Here is an 11,657-nt window from a genome sequence, read left to right as displayed (position 1 = left end):
GCTCCGTGTGCATGTTCTGTTGTTAAATATATGACTATGTCTATGCTCAGTTTTCAGGACAGGAAGTTAAGTTGAAAGCCACATAAACCAGGTAACAGTTCAATCAGACGCCCATCTCTGTGCATGCTCACTTTTGTGTCTTTGTATATTTAGACTGTGATGTGCATGTGGTAAAGGTTTGAGAATAGGATTTCATTTCTCTTTACAGATTCTGTATGTGTGTTTGTGAATGTTCTGTCTGGCATCCCTAGATTGTGGCTGTTATGTGTTATCTTCTCCTTTCTTTCTGTTAAACTTCTTTAACCCAGTGATGGTCACGTTCATGCTACAGTTTATATTGTTGATGCATTTTATTGTAAATTTCTGAAGTTTAGTATGCACCTCTACGTCACTCTCATAATGTCAGTGACCCAGTTAAAATGGTTTTGAAAAATGGCCTGAAACCCACAGGAAGCAGGTGATAGTGGTAAGTGGTATGTAGTGGTAAGTTTAAAGAATATGATTTCTTTTGTTAGATGCCACTCCTCCAAAACACACACAGATGTATTTCACATCACTCAGACAAACACACAATTCACAAACACAATTTTTTTGTATTCAGTGACAAGCAGAAAACCAGTGAGACCAGAAGACAATACAAGTAGTGCTACCATGTAAGATTTGAATTGACTGCTGGGGGTGCAATAGTGCTGTAACACAGGTGCACATTTGTTTATTTGTTGTTTGTTTGCTTATTTTTGGAGTTGGGGCATGTTAGGGGTTAGTTAAGTGTTCATGGAAGAGGTTGGTCTTTATGTGCTATGTTACCTGCTGCAATGTCACTTAGCCAACCATTAACTCCTGAATACACTTACCAGACTTGCCCCTGATTAGTTTGCACAACTTTATGCAGTGGGGCTGCCAACTTAGAAAACCCTTCCATGAAGCACCAATAGTAGGTAACAAAACCCAAAAAGGTTCACAACTCTGATACCGTTCAAGGGCGGGGCCTCTGAGCCACAGCCTCGACCATAACTGTGTCTGTTGCTCTGCCCTGGGATGAAATTACATGGCCCAAATACCGTACCTCTTGTCGAAAAAATGTGCACTTTCCCAATTTTACCTTTGGCCTGCATTTTGTAGTCAAACACCATTTTCAGTCTCTGCAGATGTTCTTGTACTAAGGAGGAAAACACAATAATATCATCCAGATATAATAAACACACACACACACATACATAGTCATTCATCATATCATTCTACTCACATAACACTGAAAGTGGATGCTTTACTTATTTTTACAGTATTTATCGTTTTTAGATGGATTCAAAGGTGCCGCTACAGTATATTTGTTTTATTCATTTTAATTGTAACACTTGAGAGCAGGTCAGGAGAATTCACCCCAAATTGGTTACCAGTCCAGTGCTTACTGACTTCTGATGAAAAGACAGGTGTTTATTTTTCTGTACACTCAGTGGATGATTATTGTGTGTATGTTAAAATTAGCTGAAAAACATTTTTGAGATTATGAATTTAGAACATATAAAAGCTGGCCTCAGAATGATCAGATTCATTTATTTAAGTGGATTAAAGTTCAATAAAATGTTGATATATTCATTCATTCATTCATTCATTTTATATGTAACACTTAGGAGCAGATCAGGAGAATTCATCCCAAATAGGTCCAGTGCAGTTTAAAACTAAGACTAAAAGACTTTGCTGACTGACTTCTGAATAAACTTCTTTTCAAAATATCCTTACATAGTGTTGTATAAAATATTTTACTTCACAAAGTGTAACAACAAAGAAAACTGAATTTTATTACACATCACAAATATTAACCAAAAGAAAAGAAAAGAAAAGTAAAGAAAAGAAAAGAAAAGAAAAAGAAGAAGTGCCAAGTAGTAGTTCTGATTTGTTAAAAAAGGAGGAAGGAGAGAGAAATGAGGAATAAAAGTCAATATTCCTCACAATTCTCATAGATTTTTCTATGATTAATTAATTCTTTTAAAGTTACCTGTGTGTAGGTCACACATGTACACATTTGCTGGGGAATACAAAGCACTTCTAAAAGTCCATTTCTGGATAAAGTTGCCTTGAAATTTTGAATATATTAAATTTAATATATTCAGGGGCGTAATTTCCACTGGGGACACTTTTCAAAATCCTGTTTGTTATGATTTTTGTTGGTTGATTCAGTAAATTAGCTCAGGTCAGGATAATCAAATTTTCATGAAGATTCTGTATAGCATGAAAACGAGTTGACTTTAAACCGCGCATTTTCTGTCAGCAATGTATGACAAGCAGACTCTGGATGCTAGTTTAATGTTAGACTCCATATGATCATAACTCAGTGGTTTTCATATCAGAGGACAGATGAGGTGGAGAGTTAGGATACGTGGAGAGATGGGATTGAATGGATAGATGGGGGACAACGTTTTTTATATTTTTTTATGTTTGTGTGACAATCGTGCATCCTGTGTACCACATAAGCAGTGTATCTATTGTGTTATCCTCTATGAAGAGAGGAGTAGATTTGGTGATCATTAACAGCACAGAGGAACAGGTGAGAGAAGAGAGAGAGAGAGAGAGAGAGAGAGAGAGAAAGACACACACAGAGAAAGACACACACACAGAGAAAGACACACACACAGAGAAAGACACAGAGAAAGATAATAAATGAGTATCTACATTCATATTGTTCTGTTACCATTGCAGGAGTTCATCAGTAAATATTTTGGCGGTACTGAAGCTTGGATTGGTCTGACTGACATTGACACAGAGGGGGAATTTAAATGGGTGGACGGCTCACCACTAACCACTAAGTAACTCATCAGTGAACTGAAATTTACCCATGATGCAGTTTTTCTCGCAGTCTGAGGCTTCACATGTGAAATAACAGACATTCCGACTCTCTTCTGGTGGTATGGAGAACCCAATGATCTTAATAATGAGGACTGTGCTATAACAGGTTATAGATGGGCTTATTCTGACATGTTGACCTGGGCTGATTATCCCTGTGAATTCTCTGAAGTTGGGATTTGTGATATTTAACTGAACAGTTTGGAGTCCAGTGGTTAAAATTAAAGGTTTTAAAATGATAATAGTTCTTTGCATGATTTTTTAATACTATCCCTGCACACAGATTTTGTAAGTTAAAAAAAATCCCGAGACAAAATCTGTAACAGAAAGTGTTTCATGTTTATGCTGGATGAAATCTGACTATGAATGCTGAATATTTTATGTGAATGAGTTTTAATTTTCACTGATCAAGTTTAGATTATTTTCATTTATCAGGCTGTCATTATGCAGAAAGAAATGTGTTATTTGAGGAATGGATCTACATTTATTGGAAAATGAAAAATACAATAAAGGGTCACAAATGTCATGAATGTTATGAATTTACTTGATAGTCTGTAATCTTTGAATTGTTTATTCATATTGTATGCTTGTGAGAATGTAGGCATCAGTAATTGCCTGAAATCAACATGTCTTGAGGAAAAAAAAGATAGTAACAGGGATTTGTCTCCACCATTTAATATAAAATCCATTTTTGTTTTTCAGTTCTTTCCTATCTATCTCAAATTCAATACTTTTATGGAAATGTCTTTATTTTCTGTCATAGAACCTGTTCAGATTCAAAAGTAAAAAAAAATATATATATATTTAAATCTCAACTCCGTCACACAGTGACATGTTTTTAATCATCCTCAGCTAAACATGACGTGTCATAAACAGGAAATATTACATCCACAATTGAGACTTGTTTAGACACAGAGAAGCAATTAACTTCTGTCTTTTTAAGTATTGTTATTTTAAGGGGTTGATCAATAAACACAATATAAATTGATTCACAATAATAAAAGTGACATAAGTGATTTATCTGTTATATTTGTATTTTATTTGGAGGTTTGAGGAGTTGTACTTGGAACCCTATGCCACAGAGGAAAAATATGGAGCACCAAGAAGTAAGCATTAACAATACAGGATGGGCTCATTCACATCCACTGTCAGTTTTAAATCTATATGAAAATTATTACAGCTTTTACAGTGCATGGCGTTATATTTCTTTTACACTTCATAGGGCCAATATTTGATCCATCAGTTATTTAGGTCTTCATATTGCTTCTGTATATTATATAATATTTTTCTGTAACCATATGTAAAGTATTTTCAATTCCCCATGACTAGGTTCCATTTATATTTTCAGCAAACACTGTGAAACAGTTCCCTGCATTCTGTGCTTAACTTCCTCTAATAAAACTAACGCAAATCAACTCACTATCCATCTTTCTTAGGACATAGGCTCTTCATTCATTCATCATTCATAACCACTTTGTTATGGTCAGGGTTGTAAATGACTCAAAAGAAGATTTTACCCAAAGAAGACTGGGATTGAGGCAGGAATACACCCTGTATGGGACCACAGATTATCACAGGGCTCCATACACACACTTTCACACCTAGTGGTGGGAAAAACTGGAAAGGACAAGAGAAGGACAATGAGCCTAAGCTCAGGATTGAGCCTAGAGGTGTGAGATGGAAACATTACCCTCTGTGTCAATGCTCCAAAGTTGAGTTAAAGTGTTTTATTCCTTCTATTCCACATCAAGTCTACCAACAAATAGATATGTTAATTTTCTTTAGTGGTGGGCAGTAACAAAGTAAATGTAATTCAGTACTGTACTTAAGTATCTTTTTCCAGTACCTGTACTTTACTAAAGTATAACATTTTTTTTAGAATTCACTTTCAATGCACTACATTTTGAAGTACTGTAACATATCGTACTTTCTATTCCACTACATTATTCCACATCTCTCGTTACTTGTATTTTAAAAAAAAAAAAAAAGAAGAAGCAGTTGTCCAATTACAGTACAGCAAACCGAGGTAGAGCGTGTGCATTATTTTTGAACCAACGTAACATCATTTTGGTTGCATTAAAATGCAACAAGCGCAAACGGTTCAGTAAAGCATTAAAACTGCAGCATTACAGCCTGAAATATGAAAGAAAACCCTGTCCCCATCCCACCACCTGCACAGTCATGGCCCTTGGCCTTACCTGCAGGATTTGTTTTAAGTTCTAGAACAGAAGAAAGACTCTTTCATATTCAGATACCTGCTCTGCCTCAGTAACATATGATTTCATCTTACTAGAATTCAACATCATGTTTGCGAAAACATATAGATGAGGGCGTCCTGTTATAATCATAGAGACTTTTTAATATGAATCTAATGTTAGCTCGTAGCACTGAAGTATTTTCTTGTCTATGTCAATAAATATCATGTCATTATATTAACTATGTTGTGCATGGCAAATTACACTTTATTTAGCTAAGTAAGCTAACGTAATCAGTAACTCATGAGCAGCAGTCTATATTAATGTCACTGATGTTATACAGCAACCCAATAACCCAATAATTTTTATTGTTAATATTTGAGCAGTCATCAAGTATAATTTATTTTTCCTATTTTTTTTATGTAAAGTTAGGGATAAAATAAAATAAGGATAAAATAGTTTAACAATTGAATTTAATAAATTATTTGTATATCTAGTTATTTAGTTTTTTTCCCCTCGCCTTTTTCTTTTTCTCTTCTTTTGTAAAGCTGCTTTGAGACAATGTCCATTGTAAATAATATTACTGCACAAATACTGTAATTGCCCATCACACACCAAAGCATTAGTTACTAAATACTGAAATATTGACTGCTGAATTTGAACTTTTTTTCCTCTGAATCTGTAGAGCAGAAGTTTCTGTTAAAGAGAATCTGCTTAGATTCTTGCTTGTCATTTGTTTAAAACTGATTCCCAGGAAACAGGAGTGTCCAGCACACATTAGTTATTCTGTATGAGTTACCAAGTCAGACTGTCCCACTGTAGAATTTCCTATTTTCTTCTACCGTGATGTATATATTTTCATTTTTAAGCACTTTATATAGGAAACAATTTACAAGCTACAGACCCTGTCTTTACATAAGGGTCCTTTTTCTTGTGTAGTGTCCATGCACAAATACCTGTGCCCTGTAAACACTGGGACACACACACACACACACACACACACACTGAAGTCTTTTATCAGATTTTTATTTGTTACTACCTTAAGAATAATATAAATCTTAGCAGGAAAACCTAATTGTTCTCAAGTCCTGCTATTTTACAGCCCCATGTTCCCATTGCACTCCTTGACTTAGAATAATATTAACTGACTTCTGTATCATGGTCATTTCTCAAACTTCTCACTTCTTTTGTAATTAACAGGCATGTGTGAGTAGAGTGGAAGATTCTTCTCACATAAAATGAATAGTTAATTATAAAAAATGACATTATAGCTAAATGTATAAATGATAAATGCAGTATTTTAAGTACATTGGGATACAAGTACTTTTGTACTTTAACAAGGGGAAATTCAAATTAGGACTTCTACTTTTACCGGAATAACATTTTAACTATATCTGTACTTTCATTTAATTACAGGAGATGTGTATTTTACACACCACTGTATTTCTTAAAGATTGACACATTACATTTGATCCATCTCTTTCATTTATTTGCAGCGGTTTTTGTGGACCATGTAACATAACATCTGCAAAGGTTCTGTGTTCACATAGATTATAGCAGCACCTATAAACCACTGTTCCCTCACTGGCCTGTTTTTTTTTTATCTCCTTTAAGTCAGTAAGACAGAAACTGCAGCTTGTCAAACTTTATAAGTATGATCACCTTAAATCTAGTACCATTGAATGCTCTCAAATTCTTAAAGCTTTGCATTATTAAACATAGTTAAAATGTGACAGTTCAAATCTCTGGATTTTGGAAGGCTTTCTACCTGCACTGAATTTATTTTGAGGACTTCTAGTGACTGAACTTGGTTTTGCATCAACAGCAAACAGCTGTGTGAAAGTGAGTGGGAGAGTGGGAAAGAGTTCACTTCTCTTTGGCTATAGCCTAGCCATGTGACCTTCCCATAATTCACCTTAACTCCTTCCCTGCCATACAAATGAAATGTGGGTTCTAAAAGGGTCTTGCATCTGGAAGCCAAGTGATTCTTCTGAGAAACATGGTTGATGTTTGAAATGTAATGGTTTGCACAAGTTCAGGGGAAAGTACACATGATGTAAAGTTGTATTAATACCAGGTCCACAATGTTTAAGAACAAATATTAAAAAGTACAATCTGTAATTAAAAAGATGGGGGGATAATGAACTTTTGAATAATATCAGACCAGTGAACTGGATCATGATGTGAACTGGAGTAACTCAATGAGCAAATTGAAAGCATATTTTATTTTGTGATTGATGCAACTCTAAGTTTAAACAATAGATAAATTGAAGTGCATTGATTGAAGCATGACCAATTTGACTGTACTGAATGCACACAGGTGGAAATACCTCATCGATGGTTTCTGAAATAATTTATTTGTTCTATTATTAAACACACAAGGACACTTTGTCCCCCAGCACCTTACAAGACAAAGTTACATACGTGCTTCCTTTTATTTATGATTGCTGTTTTTGTTTTTTTTTTTTTGTTTTTTTCACCGTATACCTGCTCACCTGTTCATGGTACCTTAATGGAAACGCTCTCATTATGTGCAAGTATGATGACTTCACCGTATGGGAGCATCCATCCTGATGTGCTTGCAGATGTGTGCTCACGGAAGAAAAAATCATTCAGGAGACTTGACTTGGCATGTGTATATATTTATACTGCAGGGAGCAAACACTACAAAATTGTGTGTGCTGCTGCTGTGTGCTCTTCTGATTGCCATTACAGTGCTGTGGATCAAATTCAACCACCTAAATTCAGAAAAAGACCAGAAACAAACCAGTTAAAACAATCTTACTATAGAGAGAGAGACCAGTTACAGACCCATACTATTAATATTACTATAAAGAGAAATAAATTATAATAAACGAGGACCAGATACAGACCAGGTATAATAATATGACTATGGAGAGAGACCAGTTACTGTTATAGATTGACAAGTTTGAGAACAGTTGAAACAACATGACAGCATTTATAGAGGTTATAACATAAAACCAGTTATAGAAGAAAACAGTGCTTTATCAACTAGATAAGTGATACAATGCATCAATAATAAGCTTTCTTTTTTAATAGAACATGAGATATAGGTTTTACGCTTTAAATAAAATTTCTACATTTAATTTTAGGTACAGCTCAGCAGAAGTGAACTTATTCACCTCCAAGAAGACAACACACTGTCCCCTCTGGCTCATCCTCACACCTCCTGCTCCACTGGGGCTCCATGATACAGATGGCCAAGGCTGTAGCTCTGCTTCTGGGAATTATAGCAATGGTTCACCAGGACCAAATCCACCTATTAGTGGTATTATTGGTGGCTCCGTACTGGCCAGTCTGAATCTAGTTCTCAAAACTAATGTCTCTCCTGGACAGACTCCTTGGGAGATTCCCATCTGGAAAGAGTTTCTATCTCAAGTGAAGAGTTTCTATCTCAAGGCATTACCACTGCCTGGAGATTTGGAAACTTTGGGTCTTGCCCCTGAGAGCCACCAGCTCACAGATTTTGGTGAGGATGTTCTGACCCAAGGGAACTGTATGCCCTACAAGGGCAGATCTATACACTGTAGTGTGAACAATGCCATTTAAATCCAGTTCACTGCTCACAGCTGGAGTTCCTCCAAGAGCACTTCTCCTGCACACTTAATGTATATTTGGTAGCCAGATACCTATTGATGGAATTTCTGTAGAGAGGCCTACTCTGATTTCTCACTTTACGTGATGCCAGACAGCTTAAGGCTATTCCATAACTGCAGGGAATTTTAAGTGAAAGCTCCGTCCCTTGCTGTAGCTTACACTGTTTGAGGTACAAACAAACAGCCTGCACCTTTTGATCGATGTAGGTGTGACGGAATATAACAAACCAAAAGTTCACTCAGGTACTACAGTGTGAGACCAGTCAATGTCATTATAGCTGAAAACTTTGGTTTCACACAAAATTACCTATTAACTGCCTTATATTCTTTTCAAATTAGTGGATTTTTATTTGTTTAAATAACTTTTTAGGTTTATCTAGATTATCTAGATAGCTTGAATAATTTTCACATTTTCAATATATAGCAATGGAAAACATACTGTGCCACACTTTCATGCTTTATCATTCTGTGAGATTTGAATGGATAGTTCTATCACAATAGGTGAAGTCAAAAGAACTGAAACAATGAACAAACATTTTTTATACTGACTGTTGTTTTTAAGGTTTTCTTATTTTCTTATTTTATTTTTGATGAATCAGTTAATATATTTATAAAATTTTCACTTGTACTATAAGGCCTGTTGTATTCACTCCTTGACTAAAGCACACTTTTTACTTCAGCTTGTGTGTGGCAACTTCCTTAATCGCTAAATGGCACCGTAATAAGGAAACTTTCATAGATTCTCTTTCTCTCTCACACACACACACACACACACATGCACACACACACACACACAGAGTTTCACAGCTGTACAGTCACTTCCTCTCAGATGTAGAGGCAATACATCAGTATTTGTCAGTCTTTTATAGATTAGAGATGTCTGAATGTGTGTATGATAATGAGATCCATATTGAGGGGCTGAACAGAGGAGAGCGAGTGGAAATTATGGTGGATATCTATGAGAGTACAGATGCTGTTCGTGGTCATGGCCTTGATGCACAGACAGAGGATACTGGCAAAAAGAGGAACTTCCAAACTTGTGACACAGGTCTTTAAAATTGTTTCTGATCTGAGTTCTTTTACAACTACTATATTATTTATTAGGATATCAGCAGTAGGAACACTCTGGAGCTTTGGAGCACTTAGTCTTGGTGTAGCAAGCGCTTTGTACGGTAAAAGAATATAGTATCTCTTAACAGTACATTAATGTCTGTGTCCATTCCCTTTCAGATTTCCCTTTCAGCAGATGTTACAGACTTACTGCAGTTTGTGTGCTGCTGCTGTGTGTTCTCTTACTGACTGCCGTCACAGTGCTGTGGATCAAATACAACATCCGGACTACAGAAAACGACCAACTCCAGACTAGATACAACAACCTGACTCTAGAGAAAGATCAGTTACAGACCATTTATAACAATCTGACTCTAGAGAAAGATCAGTTACAGACCATTTACAACAATCTGACTCTAGAGAGAGACCAGTTACAGAGGCTTTCCAAATTGGGTGAGTGATAACAATCTATAAAACTTCCACATATGTGAATAAACTTTTTGTATGCCTCGCCTGGAAAACTGTGAAAGTATCTCATACAGTATTCAAACTGTTGCTTTGTATGCTTTGGTCTGATTTAATGTTCACTCTGTTTTAATGCATCATTTTGTTTAATCTGGAATAATTTGAAGATGTACCTAGACTTCAGCATAAATTGGTTACTGTTTCTACCAAATGAATCCATGCTGCAGAATGGTCACAGACCACAGCTTTTAATGACAAAAACAAGCTGGTAGAAAGTAGCAGGTCATGTTTTATGTTTTAGAGCATTATATATGTTATATATCAAAGCTGACTGTTGCCTGCATGAAGAGTTCAACATTCCACACTGATTTTCCGCATGAACACGCTACTCACACTATTCATACTACACATTGTATGTTATTTGGGACTCGTATGTATGCTTATGTTACTATGTATGTCATGCTTATGTATGAGGTGCTAAATGTTTTGAATTTGTTTGTACAAGCCAAGAAAAAAAGTTATATTGCTACCTAGCTACTGTTCTTTTTAGTGGAGAAGAACAAAAAAATCCTATCTGTTAATAATAACACCTTTAATAGTGTTTTTCGATCTATGCCTTCATTTCTGAAGGATGGAGATTCTTCAGCTCTAGTCTTTACTACATTTCTACTGAAAGCAGAAGATGGGATGAGAGCAGACAGGACTGCATAAAGAGAGGAGCAGACCTGGTGATCATAAACAGCAGTGAAGAACAGGTGAGAGATGATGATGATGATGATGATGATGATGATGAAGATGAGGAGGAGGTGGATTTATAATTGCTCTTGCAATCACAGGAGTTCATGAAACAGTTACACAGCAGTAAGGCTTGGATTGGTCTGAGTGACAGAGACACAGAAGGCGCGTGGAAATGGGTGGATGGTACACCACTGATCACTGCGTAAGAAATCACTGAAATTAAAACTGTTCATCATGCAGTTACTGACTCTGCTCTGGGAAACATGTCTGATCCCCTGATTCTCTCATTTAGGTACTGGGGACTTGGAGAACCCCACAATTCTGGAGATGAGGATTGTGCTGTTACTGGCTATAGGTCAAATTCTGAAAACTGGGCTGATTTTCCTTGTAATACAAAGGCATATTGGATATGTGAGAAGAGAATTTTTAACTAAATAATATATCTATATATATATATATATATATATATATATATATATATAAATATATATATATAACATGTGAATCAAAAAGTGATCTTGAATATAATCTGTCACCGTTTTTTTTTCTCTCTGGCTTCTCTTCTGATTATTTCATGGTAAAGAAACAGCAAAATAAAATATTACTGCATGGATCATTGTAGCCATGAATATGGAACTTTTTTTTTAAAGGTAAAGCTTCACAGACACATAATCCAGCATTATTTTTAATTTGTTACATACATTTTACTTTTCTCTTTCATATGGCTCACTTGTTTAATCCTACTGGTTGG

The 11,657-nt window shown here is 35.7% G+C and overlaps 1 protein-coding gene across 1 annotated transcript; it reads left to right on the top strand.

The window, feature by feature from the left end:
- Positions 1–9,457: 9,457 nt before the first annotated feature.
- LOC131349241 (CD209 antigen-like protein C) lies at positions 9,458–11,355 on the top strand. The gene is made up of 5 exons (XM_058384769.1): positions 9,458–9,701; positions 9,884–10,156; positions 10,799–10,923; positions 11,005–11,108; positions 11,199–11,355. Exons 1-5 carry the CDS (start codon positions 9,530–9,532, stop codon positions 11,338–11,340), a joined length of 816 nt encoding a protein of 271 aa, XP_058240752.1. The 5' UTR covers positions 9,458–9,529; the 3' UTR covers positions 11,341–11,355.
- The last annotated feature ends 302 nt before the right edge of the window (positions 11,356–11,657 follow it).

Source organism: Hemibagrus wyckioides, linkage group LG29 (assembly GCF_019097595.1).
Source record: "Hemibagrus wyckioides isolate EC202008001 linkage group LG29, SWU_Hwy_1.0, whole genome shotgun sequence".
Classification (NCBI taxonomy): domain Eukaryota; kingdom Metazoa; phylum Chordata; class Actinopteri; order Siluriformes; family Bagridae; genus Hemibagrus; species Hemibagrus wyckioides.
Note: the sequence above shows the minus strand (reverse complement) of the source record. Positions and strands in the feature narration are given on the sequence as shown.

Excerpts from the sequence above, each read along its gene's own strand:
- LOC131349241 (XM_058384769.1), top strand. The coding sequence starts at position 9,530 with ATGTCTGAATGTGTGTATGATAATGAGATCCATATTGAGGGGCTGAAC. Across the intron at positions 9,702-9,883 it reads CTTCCAAACTTGTGACACAG|ATTTCCCTTTCAGCAGATGT; the intron begins GTCTTTAAAATT and ends ATTCCCTTTCAG. Across the intron at positions 10,157-10,798 it reads ACAGAGGCTTTCCAAATTGG|GATGGAGATTCTTCAGCTCT; the intron begins GTGAGTGATAAC and ends TCATTTCTGAAG.